The sequence below is a fragment of the Venturia canescens genome, chromosome 6 (genome assembly GCF_019457755.1).
Source record: "Venturia canescens isolate UGA chromosome 6, ASM1945775v1, whole genome shotgun sequence".
In the NCBI taxonomy this organism is placed as follows: Eukaryota; Metazoa; Arthropoda; class Insecta; order Hymenoptera; family Ichneumonidae; genus Venturia; species Venturia canescens.
This window is the reverse complement of record NC_057426.1, coordinates 10,180,758-10,200,571: the sequence shown is the minus strand read 5'-3', so window position 1 is coordinate 10,200,571 and position 19,814 is coordinate 10,180,758. Positions and strand designations below refer to the sequence as shown.

General features: G+C 39.5%; 1 protein-coding gene across 2 annotated transcripts in view; it reads left to right on the top strand.

Annotated features, from left to right (window-relative positions):
• unc-13 overlaps positions 1–19,814 on the top strand; it is a 271,226-nt gene that overhangs the window by 36,433 nt on the left and 214,979 nt on the right. For both annotated transcript variants that reach the window (XM_043422142.1, XM_043422141.1), the window contains exons 2-4: positions 208–237; positions 1,096–1,198; positions 3,713–3,830. In XM_043422142.1, the coding sequence (XP_043278077.1) occupies positions 208–237; positions 1,096–1,198; positions 3,713–3,830 (251 nt within the window). The remainder of the gene's footprint in view (positions 1–207; positions 238–1,095; positions 1,199–3,712; positions 3,831–19,814) is intronic.

Here is a 19,814-nt window from a genome sequence, read left to right as displayed (position 1 = left end):
GAATTCCTTTACCTTCTTTCAATTGATCTGCTTTCAGTTGAAATATTAAAAGAGAAAATTCTTTGAAAAAGACGATCGAATTTGCTCGACGTAAATCAGTCAAACGAGTTGAAAACTTCATTTCGACCTGAAAATATGCACATTTCTCATCATATTATAAGATCTTCATTGAATGTACTCACTGAGATGAAATATTTTTTGTTGCAGTTAAGAAGGCGAGATTCGTCGGAACGCAAGGTAAATTGTTGAAACTTTTGATTACTTTAATTCGTAGATTCAATCGGAACGCTTTACTCGCAGTGCGTAGACGAAAGTTTTGCAGCAGCAAAAGTAGCGAGTACAGTAGTTGAAGAAATAGCAGAAACAGAAAAAACAAATAAAGTAAACAAAGAAACAGTTTTATTCGGCTGGTAAAGTCCATAAAGTGACGAGCGAGTGGCGTTTTTAGTTGCTCGTAAAATTCACGAAATAGCTTGGCTAGAACCCTCGTATTTATCGCTCGATGTGTGGGCTGGTTAAAAAGTCCGAGCCTCTGGAGATGCTCGTTCATATACTCTTTCACAACTTGTTTTCCGATTTCGCGAGAGAGACACATTTCAAATCGATTGTCATCGAAATGCTCAACCGCGTGTAGAATTTATGCGCCGAACACGTGAAAAGTCAAGCGATTATGGCGATCAGTGAAATATACGGCATTTCGGTTAAGCAGACAAATCGGCCAATAAAAAATATGATATTTGCAATCATCGGTACTAACGAAAATTTTATAATTGTTCAACGTTGAGAGATAAACGTTTTTTTTCTAACTTTGGCCTTGTTCTTACTCGAAAATAATAACTGGGAATTTGGGTCGTTTGTAAAAATAAAAAAATCGGTGAAATTTCAAGAAAATTGAATGTCATCTACTTTTCTTTAAGCGCCTATGTAGGTCGGCCAAAAATACGCGGGGAGTCAATAATTTCGTGACCAGGTCAATGCATGACGCGATTTTTATCCCCGTGAACCTTTGAACTCGGAATATATATGTTCTTTGTTCGCTCCTAAAAGAAAAGGACTCTTGACGAAATCGGGACGATGAAATTCCGTAATTTTCAGCACAACAATTCAACACATACGTGACGTTGAAGCTGCAGAACGTGAAATCTACAACGGTGACCGTTAAGGGGGCCAATCCATGCTGGGAGCAAGACTTTCTTTTGTAAGTTGCCCTTTCATTCGCTAGAAACGTAATGATTATGGAAAGCTCTCATTTAGTCATCCATTTTCGTCATCAATTTCACTTGTTTTTTCTACATTTGTATATGTTAACTTGAAATACGAAAAGTTTAAGGCACTGCTAGAACTTGTTGGCGTAAAAAGTTAATTGCTGTTGTTTGAGAAAAAATGACGACGAGAAAAGTAGTTTCTCCGGAAATAAAATGAATGAAAACCATCAATTCAACATATTCCACGCTTTTCCATGGAATGTTCTCTCAGCGATTTCTCCGCGAGAGTATCAAATTCAATATGACACTAGACTCGTTTTTTCCAACGGTGTCCTCTCGAAAAGCTTCAGACGCGATGAAAAAAATTGTAGTAAAAAAGGAGATTTGCAAGGAGCGCCGTAAATCTCTGGGTAACGATTCTCGATATTTTTTACTCCGCTGTTTCTTTGTATCTCGTCTTCCGTCAAAGGTAGTACACACGAGATAAGTCTCTTGTATGATGGTAGATAAAGAAAAAATGGAAAAAGATCAAGGATTTTCGACGTAAAAAACTATATAGTTAGATAAATAAAACGACGCTTTTCGTTCTTGAATCCTTTTTGCTGTTGAAAGCTGGCCAATTAATTTTTCATTCGAATCTCAAGAACGCTCTTAACATTGCTCCATTCGACGAAAAGGTCTCTTACTTTTTTAACCACCCTGAGCTACGATAATTTGCCCGTATACGCACAATAAAACTTGAGCATTTCGAATTTTACGAGACGAAATAGCCTTCTGGCTGAGGTCCACGTAACGTCCGGGCACCAAGTACCCCGACGACGTTTTCTTATGAAAAGGAACTTTGTCATTCTCGTACCGAGAGTTTGCCAGTATTGCTGGTCACGAGAGTAGTTCGACGGAGCTTTCTCTCGAGAGACAACGACGAGAGATTTCCTGGTCGGTCTGGTCGTAGTGCATAAACGGGAAGAGGTCGACGAGACGAGGATATTTCAAGAGGGTCGCGGACCATGTAAAGGGATGGCAAAACTGCACGACGAACTCGAGGACTTTGTATACGGAAAGAGAATCCCTCGTGGCGCCATCTGCATTTCCGCTCTCATTCAGAGGGCTCCAGCCTTCGTCTCGGATCGCTTTTGCTCTCATTTCTCAAAGAGGTTAAGATCGATCTTACAATTGTTCGGATTATTTCGGAAAATCTTTAGCAGACGATGCAAATATTTATTCAACCATTGTCAATGAAAAGCGGTGGCATTGCAATTTGTGTCTTCGTAGCTTCGTACAAAAATAGTCTCAATGTCAATTAATCGAATCTGTGAATCGTTACATCTTTTTTTCACACTTTTAGCTCGATTCCTATACAAAATAATTGAATCTCCGTTAAGAGAGTGCTTCATAAACCAAAATAGATAAATCTTTGAATAAAACTCGATAAGGATACAAATAGCGAAAGGAAAGATCGATCCCAAAATGATCTTGAAGCTCAAGATCACCAAATGATTAGCAACGAAGCAAAAATTTTGTTTCCTCCTATCAATTCCTCAATCACTCGGACCGAGTAGCTTTTTTTTAAACCATTAATCCTTTTGATGATTTGATGACTGGTAATCATGGACCAAAGCTGAAACTTCTTTTCGCTCTCCAGTCGAAGCAATGGAATTTCGTTTCAACGACACGAACTTCAATTCTATGGAAATAGCCGGTCGATCGATGGCCAGATTTTGGTACAGTAATAACGAGCGACTCGTGAAAAAGTTCATTTCAATAATCATCCTCCGTTAAAGCATTATTTTCATTTTTTATAAAGCCAGCTCAACACGTTACATTTGATCCGGTTGTGAAATTAATGGTATGTACACTAAATGGAAAAGAGTTGTTCATGTGGAACCGTGGCAAAGACGCGACGAGAATAAAAACTGGGTTAAAGATCGTGAGGTGGCTCTGAGAGCTGGTGTATTTCCCCAGAGAGACGAAACAAGAGTACCACTGTGTGCGAGGTGAACCGCACGTGGTTCGCTTCTCTTTCCTTCCTTCGCTCTCTCGTCCCTACTCACCAGGATTACGAGGGATGCGAGGAACCCTTCAGTAATATATTAATTAAGAAATAAGCAACTTTTGATCCTTGAACTACGAGAAATAACACGAAAGTTGAACAGAGGATTTTCAGTTCCCATTAAACTTTAAATCTTGATTAAACTGAACAAAAAGAAAAATCTTTTTTTTTAATGAATTATTTTCAATCATGAGGTAATGTGCACCATTTAATATCGATGAGTGTTCCTGCGAGATGAGCAGAGTTATAGGAAAAATTTTCAACCCCACGTTTTCCATACATTTTCACATAATTTAGTGTCGTCGTTGCTGTCGCGAAACTTTATTTTCTTCAAAGTGCATGTTTTCCTGGAATATTGATGAGACTCCACAGAGTTAGATTCGAAAGAAAATCAATGACAGATATAAATAAATAATTGGCATAGACCTAGCCTGATTGATAACCTTTTTTTTCACAGCGAGACGAACGACGTCAACACTGGTCTACTCGTGGAAGTATGGTGCAAGGGAATGCTCTGGGATCGTGCACTCGGCTATCATTACATTCCACTGCCTGGTGTATCATACGCGAGCGAGGTAAACAACATTTGCCAGTTTGACGAGCACGCCAACTCAAAGAAGCAGCAGCAACTGCCACACGAAAAGGCAGGCTCCTCTGTTAACTTAGTATCCTCCAGTCAGGAACATCAACCACGAGCACTTGCACTACTGGAGACACGACACCAGACAGACACGTTAATCGACACCAACAGCAACACACAGGAATATTCGTTTTCTCGCACGGTACACTTCCGAACACTGCATGCACGTTTTTAACTGCGAAGTTTAGCAGTCAACAGCTTTCTATAAAAAAAAAAGTTTTGGACGGAATATTTTGAGATTCGTAAGAACTTCTCTCCAACAGGTAAACAACATCGGAGGATTCAAGTTTTTGGGAAAGAGTTAAATTCGCGAAATTCGTGTACGAAATTTGAACATCTGCCAGTCGATTTTGGGATTCAATTAATTCGTTGATAACTTTTCGACACTGTGCTTGCAGAAAGAAAAAACGAACATAGAAAATCCATTAGAAAGGAGCTTATGGAAGTTCATGAGATTTTATGGAAAAATACACAAACTGAAGACAAAACAAAAACAGTTGTTGCTTGTTGCTGCTGCTTCAAGGATACTCTAACTGAAACAACCTTTTATTTTTGAGTTTTATTTGTCGTATTATAAATGTAGATGGGACAATTTTCTACAGAATTAAAACAATTCTGGTCGTTGGAATTTTAATCAAATTGAAATTTATATTATGTGAAAAAAGTCTCCACAAAAGTGATCGATAAAATTTCATTATTTAACAATAACCTCGCTTTATTAATTTTACACAAAGTTGATGTTATTGCCATGATTTTGCCCTTTGCATTATTCGTCCAATTTCATTGGTTGTCGAATAATTGTTTTAATAGCTCTCTGGTCAGTTGGTTAGCCAATAATTCATTTCTGGAACAATGTTCAAGGTATTTTGGGAATTTTTTAAAATCTTCTTAACCACCAAAATATTTAAACGTTGAATTATTTTGTTCATCCATGTAATATCGGAATTTACTGGCTGGACTTGCGCTAGTTAATATAATAACAACAACGAAGATATAACAGTGCTGAGAGGTGCATAAAGTTGAGTGGTTGTGAAAGGGAGTACGGAGAACTGTGGAGGAAGCAACGAATGTACAGCGAGACCGTATTAATTAAGGAACTGTGGAGCACGGTCAGTACGTGGCGAACCTTTTTTTTTTATTTTCGTTCTTTTTTTTGAAACTAGTAATTATCGGACTATCCTCGAGGCGAAAGCGTGTTCGTGTGAGTGCCTGTGAGTCCATGTTGAAGTTCTCGTGTTAGGGTTTCTTTTTGCATCTCATGGATTCTCGTGGTTAGGCGTTTGACCAGCTCATCGGTTTTCGTACCGACGATTCTGGGCAGTCAAGTTGACCGTTTTAAAAGGGTCATCACTCGGTCTCTTGTTCTCTGAAATTTCGGTTCATTGTTTCAGCACACGGTAACGAAATGGTGAAAAACTTGAAACATTCCGCAACACCATTTCACTACACATTCGACTCTTCGGAGCTTACGTTCTTTTTTTTTCCATTTTTACTATTGAAATTAATGTATTCGTGGCGATATTGACGTCCGTCGCTTAATTCTCCTGAGGTTCGATCGATCGCAATTGAATCTTTTTCAATCTTCATAGTTGATCGATAAATTTATTTCATTCGATATCAATGAAATTAAAGTTATATAGCCATGCTTGCACGAAATAAATTGAAAACCAGTTGCCTGCCATTAGTTGCGCTTCACGATGGAAATATTTTTAGAGCCAACTTAAAGGATAGAGATCGTATCGAAAAAATGAAAAAATCATCAATAGGTCAGCGAGTTTAACATAATTGTAAAAAGATAAAAAAAAAAAAAAAACAACGATTCAGTCGAAAAAAAAGATTTTACATCGAAAAATAGTTTCTTCGTAAAAACGGATAATAAATCGATGAAGCTCAAAATAAATTGCGAAAAAAGCGTTCAAATGGCAATTTTTCATTCATAATTAACGGATCTCACCGATTCGAATAAATCGTATTTTTATCAAATCCACCGTATCGCTGCTCAATGAATCTGAGAATTTTTCTGATGTCGTATATTTTGAGTACGGATCATAGCTAAGGATTTATAGAGCACTCGGTATAGAAACCCTCGAAGTGGATACGTCTGATTGATCGATTAAGCCCATAATCCTTTAAACGGTCCGTGATTTCATAAAACTAGATTGCTCTACCAGTGCGAGAAATCTCGCGAGTGTGATTTCCCGTCCGCAGGGATTAACTCCGTTCATGGATTCCATTACGATAACGAACTTAACAGGAAACTCGAATCTGTCGACCAGATTTCATAATGAATTTCGAAATTGCTGAAGTTTTATCATGTCCCTATTTGCTTTCCGGAAGATTAAATTTTCATGAAATTCACTTGTCCCACGAATCGGAATTCAACTCGTACTTCGATATTTTTAGATCATTCAAACTCAAAAAAAGACATTTCGAATTCACTGCTCAAGCTATTTGAATAAATATAAATAATCGTTTCTGACGCGTTAGAATTCAGGAGAATTATCAAAACCGTAAATTTATTTTCAAAAATTCGACCCATTTTATTCACTTACCATGTCCGTCTAAAATTTTTTATTATAATTTATCTTTTTCACTCGTCAATTCACATCGTTGTATATTCGTCGAAGATGAATAAAAAGTAGGGATTGAAATTTATTAATTTCGTAAGAATTCAGCTGAGAATTCCACTTTCTGACGTTTCATAACGGAGATTCGGTGAGCTTACGGAACGTACATTTTTTCATGCACGTCTTTTCCCCTTCCCTATTCTTTGCTCTCTTGGATTATCTCTCGACATCGATTTGCGCTCGGTTGATTTTTTGTCTTCGTAGGAGCTGTGTCACTCGGTTCTACGTGAAATGAAACTCAACGAGTGTTTGCATTCGTTCCAAAGCTCCAGAGACCGGAAGCCACAATTACTAGTATTCCTAGGGAGAAAAAACTAGAGAAAAGAGATGGAGAGAGAGAGAGAGAGAGAGATAAAAACAAAAAGAGGAGAGGGCATTTTGGATGGAGAATGTGCTCCTCCACTGGCAGAGCGATTTTTCTCATTGGTGCTTTTGGTATTCACGGTTCGTCGATAAGAATAAAAAGAGAAATAGATTCGACGATGACCAAACGGAATTGAGCGACAAATAATACGAGGATACGTGATCGTTGAATCTCCTGATTAACGAATCGTGCTCTTCGTAAAAAAATATTTGTACAAGTCTCGAAATAAAAACTCCAACAATATCCTGCCATGAGTTTTTTCTTTACATGAAATTGTGCCAGTGAATGAAATCGATTTAAACTTTTTTTCAAAGAGTTTTATCCTCCCAGAACAAACATCTTCTTTTTCAAAGTTTCATTACAAAAAGTTGTTAATGAGAACAATTGATTCGCGTGATCATCATGTCTCAATCATTTCCGCATCATTATCTCTGACATTTTTACTCTCTCGATAATCAATACTGTGAAGTTCATATTGAATGAAAATCTAAAAAAAGCTCTTCTCCATCTATTATTATGATTGAGGTGTTGTAATAATCGTCTGGAGTTTCTACACCGGGGCAAATCTCGTAGGAAGACAGATTTTTCAGTGCTGCGAGGTTATCTAACTTCATTTCTATGTGGTCGTTGATACCGCACATATTGGTACCGTTTTTTGCTGTTTATCGACAAGCGAGTCGTTACACAAAGATATTTCTCGAGCTGTAGAGTAAACCCAAGCGTATTTTCACGTGTGCGATCACAAGAGAAAGACGAAAGAAAATACACAAGTTGGTTGTAACAAGTCGAGGTGCTAACGAGGAGTCTCTCGTATAGGTAGGAAAAGTTGGCCACCTCTCGGTGGAACGTAAGACACTAACCGGCCTCGATAAAGTACGAAACTTGGCAGACGTTTTGAGGTGTATACCGTGTCTGAGAGCAAAGACCCTAATCGTCGTTAATTAATGTCCTCTCTAATGATGATGAACGGTTGAGCGGTGGTCCTATTCTTTCCCAAATTAGCGTCTCCGGTGAGCGGCGCGTGTTCGAGTAAAATTTCGTTCGCGCTGATTTTACGAACGCTCGACAAATTAATATTTCTCTTGCGAACAAATAAATCCCGTGAGATTTCTCACAGCTCGTTAACTCCCTGAAATACGATTTGGACTTTTGCGCTTCACAGCGAAATTAAAAGCTTGTTGAGCGTGCAAAACTTCTCGACTCGACATTTTTATTTCTGCTCTTCAGTTATATCGCTGAACAATGGGGGGAAAAAAATTTTTTAAAATTTTTCTCACGACCAGGGGATGCATCGAGAAGGATGGAAAATAATCTATAGGTCAAAAGGTAGTCACACACGAGTGTTCGATCGGGGGAATAAAAAATTACGCATCTGTGAGGGTGGCTCTTTTGCCTCGTTCATTCTTTTCCATCCCCCTTCCTCGCGTTTTGTGTCATTCGATTAACGAATGAACCCGGGCTTCTGGGATGGAGTTCACGACGTATAAATACGAAGAGGCGTAATGTGAGTGCGGCGCTTCGGGGTTGTTACAATTTTTATTTTCCATTTTGTTATCCTGTTCTTTTTCAATTTTTTTTTTTTCTTTTTTTATTTCGCGCATCGTTGCGTAGCCTTTGGACCTTTGGAAAAAGCTCTCGCGACCCAATAGTGCAATAACGTGTCGAGGGTCACGGTCTGAACCTTCCGTGGAGGGAATAAGAGGGTGAGAAGCGTCAACTAACGAAGCCTCCCCGCCGTAAAAAGCATTGAATATCAGCTCTATCGATTTAATTCTTTTAACACTTCTTCGCTATTTACCCTTTGTGGGATCAGGGGAATATCTTTTTAGTCTTGAGCCACGCGCGAGGTGGAGTTGTTTGAAATTGGAAAAAGCTCAAGTTGTCGATATTTTATGCCGATGAAAAAATATCCCCGGTCGATCGATCGTTCCATGATTAAGGGCGGAAGAACGAGAAACTTCCAACGTCTCAAACGGACTGGACCAATCTCGATTTTTTAAGGGGCTCGAAGATTGGACTAAATGGGAAAAATCTGTCCTGTCGAAGGAAGAAGCAGGTTGTCTCTAGCTTTAAGGATGGAATCTTGGCTCTCCGGATGCTCTTATTTTTCAGAAACCTCCAGGCTCTCTTCGTCAACTCTCCAAACCACCTGCCCACCTCTCCATCCTTCTTGGTTTTGTACCGTTAAATTCTCTTTTCAATTCATTTTCTCCTCTTCCCTCTCCCTCTCTCGCGTTCCCAGCTCTCAGTCTTTTTCTCCTCTTGTCCAACCCCTTCGATCAGACGAACGAGGGAGTGTGGTCATGCGGTTTTCTGGCCGTGAACGTCATCTGGCTTCGGGCCAAGTCTGCGAAACGCTCAATGAAACAGACTCGGACAAGGGGGCTTACGTTAGAGCTCGAGGGGGGAAAACCGCTCTCCACCCATGAATTATCTATATATACTTTGCGGTTTTTCTATGTTTCGTTATTTCTCGAATACTTGCACATCCGTTAAAAACATTAAATATGTATGTGCTCATATTTTTCCACCCATGAATTATCCATATTTATTTTGTGGTTTTTCCTATGTTTCGTTATTTCTCGAATACTTGAACTTTCGTTAAAAACATTAAATATGTATGTGCTCACATATTTTTTTTCTTCGTAAAATCAATAATTTGCATAAAATGCTGTTCACGCGATAAGATCATATTGATTTTTTGGTTTATCGATTGTCGTAGCTGCACTTTTTATTTACTGTTTGACAAAGCAAAATTGAAGATCTTTCGGGACACGGCGCTTGACCTGAATAAGGGAACAAAAAACTTTCATGCAAAACTCAAAACAATCGCATCGGAACAGTTCCAATGAGTATAATTAAGGCAGTTCGCGCACGAAACTATTTTCTTAATAAAGTCTTGAGATATTTGCACAGAGCTTAAATGGGTAGTCGACTGACACGCGTATCAATTTTTATTTTTTATTGGTTATTGAGATAAACGTGTTTAATAAATATGAAGAAAAATACACGAGGATATAGGAACTATGTGTTAAAAATCGTTTATCTTTTCATATAACGAATGAACGCTTCTTCTACGAAGATTATAAAAAAGTACACAATAACAATGAAGTATGTAATGAAAATTTGGGAAAAAATTTGAGACGATTATCTTATTAGTAATAAAGATATATTACGTTAAAGATTGAACGAAATTGGTAATGGGCACTAGTATAACCTCACATTTGCTTATTTTCAGCACTCCGATTCTTCTTGGCTTGGCCCATTCCTGTCATAGCCTTCAGTCTTTTTATTAAAACTTTTTTCTTGATCCATTTCCCTTTGTGTTTTCCCTTTACGCTTTCTGATGTGATTTTTTACATGAAAACTATAATATTTTCGCCAGGGACGAATGAAATTTCGGATTCGGTCAGTGATGGATCCCCGATTAATTAACAGCTTGTAATTTCATTCGCCGTGAGATAAGTTGAAAAAATTGATTTATAATTTCGAATTAATAATTCTGACATTAATTTAAAGTGAATATATCCTTAATTATAGGGAGTAAAAATCGACTCAATTTAGACACCTACGAAATACGATCCTTCGGACATGGTCTACCTTAATGTGACGAATAAAAAATTCCTAAGTTGCTGGCTCGATTTATCAAAAATCTTAGAAACATCAGACAACATTTTTCCGTTAACAAATAGTTAGCAAGACTACCGCAGATTCAACGCTTCCGAATGTCAATTTTTGCAGTTATACTACCTTAACATGGGCCGACGAGTAACCTCGTTGGTTCCACTCTCATCGTCCTCTCTGCCTTAAGTACTTCTCCCTTTTGCTCACGTAAGGACGACGACCTTGAACAAAATGAAATTCAATCTCTCCTGCATTTAACTATTTCTCTGTGCTCATAATGAACGTACAGGCACTTACACATTTATCCTCTTTGACTAGGGTGTATTATATGAGCAAGAGTTTGCTTAATGGAGTCGAAGCTGCGATGTATATATGAAAACACTGTGTAGTTTCACACTTCTTGTCACGCGATATCCTCCAGGTATGTGCAAATGGCATTCGTATATTTAGCGATTGTATGAAACAACGGAAAAATGACGTCTGCATATTTGAAATTACCCGACTTCACATCGTCAGCGTATTCATTCTTCTTCAACGAGCAAACTCGACGATTATGTTATTTTCCGAAAGTTTTAACGACCTTTCAATTGCCAAATCAATTTACTTCGGAATGGTCCCAATGATCCAAAATTTATGACCTTTCCCATCGTAATCAGCGGTTGAAAATGTTGTTGTACTTCCGTACTTCATGGAAAATTGGGTATTTTTTATTGAAAGGAAGCTCCTTTTACGTAGGCCAAACTACAAAAAGTGAATTGAAGCGGAAACACAGTGCAACCGTTGAATGGAGTAGAAAAGGAAAAATATAATCGGGGTACTTCATTTCTCGGAAGTTGTGCTACGATTGTACTGTGTATTTTCCACCTCCACTGATATCGATTGAAGCATTTCCGGGCTTTAAGGCCTTTTATATACACCTGCAGCGGACGAAAAAACGTGATTTTCTTGATTTTTTTTCAACAAGAAAATAAATGTTTATCGAAAAAGTGTTAACCATATTCATTAGTACATATCTTCATGTACTTGTACAGTTTATTTAATCAAAAAATTTCTCAAAATGGCGCAACTCCAGCTGTATTCCAGTAGCATCTTTTTCGACCATCAGTTGCGGTGGACTTGATAACTAAAAAACTATTAATCCGGCCGATACAAAATTTATATCGACTCATTTATTATAATAAGAGCTTGGGCCTGGACGAAGGATTTGTAAAAATTTTGATTTAAAAAATGGCGACACTTTAAAAAAAAATCATTTTTTGAGGTGCTAAATTTTCGGTTTTCTTGTTGTGAAATTTTATGGAGTTTAATCCAATACTCACATTGGTTGGATATGCAGATGATTTTTTGTTGTCATTTCATCGGTCGAGTTATGATTGAATTTGAGATGTTCTATGAATTATGCATCTCCGTTCTCTTTCTCAACCGAAATTTTATGTGTTTCGAGGTATACGGAAAGATTATTCTCTTCGTGTGATTTCGCGAGTTTGGATAGTGGGCGAGGAAAGTTGGAGAGAGGCGAGGGGAGAGCGTCGGAAGCTTTTTCAACCGCAGGGACGAGGGAGCATGAAAGGTATGGTAGAAAAGTCGATTTCAGTCACGTTTCCTCTCGTCTCTCTACGTCTGTTTCTTACGTGAGTGAGCAAGAGAGTGGAACCTTATTTCTGGGATGCAGAACGCTCGAGAGTCTGGCGCACACAAGAGTCGACGAGAATTCCACTCGAAATCCCTTGGGTTAAGAAGATGAAGGGATGAAATTGTAACAGAGGGAAGAGAGAATTCGTGTCGGTGAGGAAAAATGGCCGAGGTTTAGGGTTCAACCATTTTACGTTCCAGGGCTCAATATACCTAAGTCACTAAACTTCTCGTCCTTTTTTACCGTTTTTTTCTTTCATTTACCACTACAAATAATCGTCATACCGACAGAAATGGTTGTGCGTTCAGGATATGACTTCGCGGCGATGATCCAACTAATCCACGCAGCCTCGAGCTAGGACAATATTTGGATGGGTGACTGCTCAACCGTGAGGGTATTTCTTCGGGTTTTTCCACGGCTTCAACCAGTTAAAATTCAATGAAAATACAGTCCCCTTGACCGGCCAATTTTTTCTCAGTTGCCCTTAGCCGCCGCGGTGCCTATGCGGCTGAGCGTTGCATCAGCAAAGAGTTGATGTGCGCGCCCGAATTATAAACATTTCTACCAATGGAAAGTCCACCGATCACAGATACCCAAACGCCCATTTATTCGTCCGAATGGTCCATTCGGTGGCTGACTTTTATGACCTTATTACGAATTCATTCGATTTCTGTAATGGATAGAAAGCACACAAGAGGTTTAAGGAAAGACTAATTGTAAGTTTATCCGGGTTGAAAATTTTTGTCGTGGAAGTGTAGACAGAAGTGTGAGCAAAGTTCAAAATACATTGAAATAGATCGCAACTACGAGCCTGCTCGTGAAAAATCTCAGCAGCCGTAACACACGAGAGCAAGCTTTATCGTTACGAGGGTGTCACGGAAAAGAATGTGTCCGTGTGTGAGAGAGCGTGAGAAGAGAGAGCGCGAGAGAGGGCGGAGGAGGAAGAGGAAAAAGGTAGTTGCTTTCCTGTTGCGAGGACAATCTGGGTCAGGCCTGGATTAAAATATTCATAAAGCCAGGCACGCGAGATCTACATACGCGGTAGTGGGGTTCGATTCACATTAGAAATACGCTGAGTTAGCTATGTCAAGTAAGTTTCTGGAGAGTAGTCGTCACGCGGCGAGTAGTCAAACCCATGAACTAGCCAGACATGGCTTATCCCAACATTTTCTATTTTCTGCCTCGATTAACCGGGATCGCGCATGTTTCTTCATCGAAACTCGATCTCGGTATCGTCATTGAGTTCTCGTTAAGCTGATTTGATGATTGAACGATACTTATACGGGGACCGATTGTAAACGAGAGTTTTTATGCTTCAACAAACTGTCCGGCACCGCATTCTTACTTTATGGACATTTTTCTCGGACACTTTCGTCTACGAGTAAACTAAAAAAAATAAAAAAACAATTATTGACAGTTGAGACGATCATGGGGTGTGATAATTTTCAAATATTGACACGTGAAAGGTTTTGAAACGAAAGCAGCCTCGTCACGGAATATCCTCAAATATTATGAAGCAGAGCAAACCTTTGCAAGAATCAATAATTTCGCAAATTAATATCGGTCGTCAAGAGACGACGATAAGCTTGTCGTGCTCAAACACATTTGTCAAGTTATGGTAATTTAAGCAATTTTCTTTCAGGTCAATCGTTATAGTTCAAGTTGGTACATTTTCATTATTAACGAGTTTTGCGATCGCGTAATCGTGTCAATAGCCCTGTTAGCATGTGGTGAAATACGTCTGATCTTTAACTACTGGTTTTTATGAGAACACGCTGCTACAACCGCAGAAGCCTTTGACTCGGGGAAAAACGTCATTGTACAAAAAAATCGTCTGAGTATTCGGCATGAGAAGAAAGCGATACTGAAATGTAAATTTGCCTCTTTTTCTCTGCAATGAAACATACCGAAATCATTTTCTTTGGAGCAGGATCAAAAGATTTACTTGTCGAAGAATTAAATTAAACATCGTCAGGTCGTTTCGCGAGCTGAAAGAGCGATAAGAGGGATTGAGAATCGAGGGATAGCGAGTGGGTGGAAAAAAGGCAGTATGAAGTCTCGTCTTTAGATAGATCATCACAATGTCTCGGAATTCACCCACGTTCTGTCTTCAATCCTCCGAGAATTCCATTTGCTTATATTCGAATAAAGAGTTACACTTCAATGACGAAGTATTTTCTTTCAACTCGTAGTAAATCGAAAGGATCACTCACTTTACCTTATTCCTCCTTTCTCATTTTCCTTTCACACTATCTCTCTAGATTTATCGACTTGTTCCCAATCCCACGGAGAAATGAGGCTTCGTTTATGTATACAAAGATTTGAGTGATCAAACTCCATGAATTCCATTTTACGGCAACGACTTTGGCACTTCTATCAAGATATTTGGGCTTCTGCTCTAACGATATCTGAAGGATAAACCAACATATAAACTTCATTTTCTTCGAAGACATTGGAGATTTTTGCATCGTCAAATTTGATTCGTTCGACACGTTATGTATGAGTAAAAAAATGAGGGTGGGTAGGTTCGCTTGATCCTGGGAAAACACACGAGAGGGTCGACTGTCACGCGACAGAATACATCCTCGATAATAATCGATTAACCCAAAACTAATAAATCGATTGTTGACTCAAATCTTTTATTCATAAACTTCATGGGGGTATAATTTACGGAGGAAAAATATAAGGCAAAGCTACAGCAATACATCAGGAGTTCGAATGTCGTCAAGTTCGGAATCGTTCCGTACAAACAGTTTTTTTTTATGGCTCCAAAAATACAATTCAATAAATAAACCGAATGAAAGTGTTGAGACTTTCAGCTACGTACAATGAGAGTTATGATTCGGTTACCACGAACCAACACATTTTTTCAACTCGTTATTTTTCACGATCAATATGTTTTCATTCTACGCGTTCTGGCTTTTCCTCGTTTATTTCACGTACGACGTTCCTCTTTGCAGCACGGAGTTTCTCATAACTCAGGCGCCTCTATCGTTTCACGCTAGAACGATTATTCCTCGTATAATCCATACAATGGTTTCTTCCCCTGAAACTTGTCGTACAAACGGCACCAAACCGAGAAAGATAAAGATAAGAGACGATGAAGGAGAATGGCAAGGGACGGTAGGAAGAGAAGGAAACGAGGAAGTGGCTAAACGTTTACATAATTTAAGATGTTTTTTTTTAAATCTATAGTTCCGGGTCTGGAAATCTTCATTTTTTGTGGAGCAGAAGAAACAATCCAAAATCACGATGAAGGAGATAAATATATTCTACACTGAATGACAGATGCTCAAATTTAAGGGGTCTACCCTATTTAGGTGGGCAAAAAAACGACTATTTTCACAAATTTTTTTCACCAGTATAAATTATAAATATGGATATAAAACGTGCTGGGCCTCAAAAATACACTTTTGAAATACACAAAAAATTTTTGTTATATTTATTTTACTCAGTTTTTGTAGAGAAAAGTGGGGGAGAAGACAGGTCTAAAAAAAGATGGGTGTGCCCTGTTGATAAAATATCTGGAATGGATGATTGGAGAAAAAAAGAAAAGTGGTTTTAGATTCAATATAGCGCATGACATAAGATTTTTTATTTTTTCAAAAATCACAAAATGACGGCCATTTTTTCAAAAAATACGAAAAAGCACGTTTCTTTTCATCGTTTTTTGGGAAACAAAAAAAAGTTCCACTGAAAATTCAAAAATCGTATAATATGCGCTATAGCCATAGTCAGCAACTTTTTTTGACAAACAGAAGGGCGCGACTGATATCACATTACACTTTAAGTTGCGTCAGTAAATACTCTTTTCTTCTTTCGAGCTCGATATAACATAACACTTACTAGATGGAACTCGAGAAAGCAAGTTAGTAGATATGTACATCATTGGTCAGACGGTCACGAATCGTATCCATGGCTTGTGCTCTCGTGATATACGATCGTGTCCAAAACGTGACAAACGCTCCATGTGCGAGTCCCCTGGCTCTACATTCCCCTCAAAAGTATGTTTCCCAAGACATCAGTGTGTGTGTGTGTGTGTGTGTGTGTGTATCTTCTGAAGAAAACCATTTGATACAGTTGCCCGGAAGTGGTATATTCCCTCAGCCATTTTCTCTCTCCCTCTCCCACGATATAGCTGGATTTCAAGATTTAAAAACATGGAAAACCTCGTGAGACAAACCAGATTTGATAGACCTGTTGAAATATGGATTCTTTCTTTTTCTTCATAGATTTTTCGTTTCTTATGCGAACAGTGCATTAAGTGAAAGCTCCTGGTGTTCGAGCATACAAAATCGACGATTCGGGCGAGCATTTTATAGGATGTTGGATTTGGAACTCGTGGGAGTTTGTTCGTTTATAAATAGGTGGAATAAAAAAACAAACGGTTCGATAGCTGATTACTAATCGAGTACACGAGACGTTTGTCATCACTATTTTTATCGCGAAATCATAGGAAACGTGGAGAAACTATGAATTATCATATTTCAACATTACACGTTCATTTATTCAGTGTAAATGGAAGAGATTGATGGAAAACGAGCAATTTTACGTGAGCTTGTAGTGAGAGCACGTAAAATTTAGAATACACACGAGCAATGTGTCGCAGTGACGCGGATGTTCATCTTCCGAAGCTCGAACAAACGTGCGTGTCAGTGGTTACGTCCTTGCCCTGTCAGACGTGGCTGGGGCCACTGACGTGTTCACCGATAAACGCGTTTTCATGTGTCGACCGTTTCAGCACGTGTGTACATTTTCACCTCTGTGTGTGTGTGTGTGTTTTACGTGTACGAATGTGAATCTGTGTGACGGCCATTGCTGTGTGTCCGACCGTCGCGTGACAAATGCATAAGCGGTTGTGCTACACAGTATGTGTCTTTTCTCCCTCTTTTTCATATATTTGTTTCCATATGTGCATGTAAACATGTATAAAACTGAAGAATCGAGAGATAGGGACCAGAAAGGATGCAAGTGGGACAGACCGAAGGTGAAACGAGTATCTGCGCGCGTATGTTCTTGTTTGTGTAGTCTCGTGTATGCTTTTGTGTTTATTTATTCACTTTTCCATGCTCCTGTTTTTTCTCACTTTTATTTTTCTATTCCAGTTTTTTTCCTTCTGCTGCCACTCCGCTTGTTTTCTTTTTGCTTTTCCTCCTTTTTTCTATGGAACAAGGAGTCGCACGTACAACGGAAACGCCAATCAACCGGAGGGAAGAAAATCCAGGAAAGAGTGAGAAGGGGGAGAGCCGTCGCACGGCGAGAGTTAATCAGGAAAATGAATGGCCAGGAGACAACTACTGTAAAGACAGGGTGGAACATGTGCTGGAAACGTCGGACTGCATTTTGGGGTTGACTTCTTTGCTGCACTCTTGCTCCATCTCTCGCTTACTCCGGTCAACTCCTCGGTCTCCATTCGTCATTTCTTCACCGAGGGGAATAAAAATCGGATGTCGTGCGTAGATTGGATAGAAACACAGGGAAAAAGAACGAAATGAATTTGTATTCATTGCTCAAAAAGGTGGAAAAATCCTATCGGATGAGCCGGCCGCATCGACTTTTCGGAAGTCACTATTTTCGACTCCATTTGACCGATTGGACTGACAAATGTTTCGACTCATACAGGAAAATGGGTCAAGTCTTTTTCATCTGGAACGAACGGAGTGCAAAATTTTCAATTCTGTTCTTCCGCGAGCAGCGACGATGTGACACTGGGCCTCGAAATCAGTGACTGATCATCCAAATTCATCATGTAATTAACCGAGTCGATCGATCGATGAAAATAGAATTTCCAACAACGGAGTTTCGTCTACTCAAACGTAGAAAAAAAGGCAGGATGAAAAACGGTCGTAAAAGAAAAGTCGTGAGTGCAGAAAGGCGAGTAGAAACGTGTCATTCCGGCGTGCTCCACATCGTCGCCCTTGGTGCCCCTCACAAACGTGTGTTTCACTTTCTTCTAATTTTTTTCTGCCTTTTCATCCCCTTTCATAACCCAAACCATCACGCGGATTGAAATAGAGCGACAGAAACGATGGGGGAGGGGGTTGGAGGAGAAAAATAGAAATAAAAAGGAGGAAAGTGAGGAGGGAAGATAAGAGACCAGGGATGCCTGCACCTATGTTTTTCCACTGCGAATACAGCATCGTACGATACACGTACACTGGAAATAAGTGCATACGCAAATTCGGAACAGCAGCTGCACTCTGGGCGAAATGCTTTGACGCCAATTAACGTGACAGGAGAGTCCGGGTTGCCCGCGGAGGAACGCGACGACTAGAACGCGAGAGTGTCGAGCTCTGGAGAACGGAGACGAGAAATACAAGAGCGAGACAGCCCGTATCTCTTTCTCTGTTTCTCGCGAGGGTGCAAACAGCCGCACGTGGAACTATATAGAACTTGTTCTGCCCACATGCGACTATGATTTCTCCTCTGCATGTGTGCTACACGAGCTTCTCGCTTTGTTCATAGATGCATATAGCGAGCACTGCTCTCCTCTGATACATGGGTCATTCGATATCGAAGTAAACTGCGGTAGAAAAATCAGTAGAGTGACTGGACCAGGGAATAATATTTCCAGGATCTCAGTACTAATCAATTCGGATTAGAGACGAATTAGACGACCATTGAGGCGTCGTCGTGGCAGGGAGGCAGAGCAATCATCTGGTACAGAACTTGGTCTCGTGATGAACGAAGCAATAAAAAAGTTGGACGGTATTGGACACTAGTTGGTAGATAAATAGGCAACGATCGTTCGGTGAGAGGAAAAGTTCGACAATATTTTGCTGAATCGGACGCACAATCTATTTATTAGCTCGCGATTCAATTAGACATCGAAGTGTTTATCGGAATATGAATGATAAATGGCTAAGTAGTGCGTTTGACTGGTAAATTATGCATGACTGACCCAGCATTAATTAGCCCATATAGGTACACATAGGTATAAATATATGTTTAAATATACACGTATTTATAGATGGATACATAGATATAACGCGTAAGATGTTGGATGTTTGCAAGGCTCATACACTCGCGTGCTGCACGATGAAAACGAGGTCACTTCCCCACAGTGCTGTAAGTAGTTCTCTCCCTCGAATCTCAACTCCTTCCCTGCTCCCTCTCGTTCTGTCCCTCTCGCCAGCACTGTTTTTCGCGGCGTTCTTATACTCATAAATTTTTTGCCTCCTTCACCATCTCGCGATGACATATACACGTATTTTTTTCGAGGCTTTGTCCAACTCGTCTTTACGACCCTTACTTCTCGCCGCCGGGAAGGCTTTCCCTTGTTCTCCCAATTATCAAATCGACACGTTGCCAACTGTGATCGCACGTGTGTTTATTTCGATGTTTTTCGGCCATGCAAACTCGAGCGATTACCTTTTAGAGCTTATTTCACTTGCAAATAATGCTTGTAAAAGAGTAACGAAAAATTGCTCTTCACTTGTAATCGTCGTTTGCTCTTTAAGGGTTTTGAAGCAGCAGGATTCTTTCGAGGAAAGTGATCACTTATCGAGTCCAAACTTTTGATTGGATTTTCGTCCATGCGTAAACGATTGGTTCGTAATTATTCTTCAATTTATATTATTACGCACCAACGGCTCAGCCAGTCCTCGAAGGCTGTTGTTGTCATGCTCCTGTTTACCCACGTAGAAACGTATTTTCCACCCTTCTTCGCTA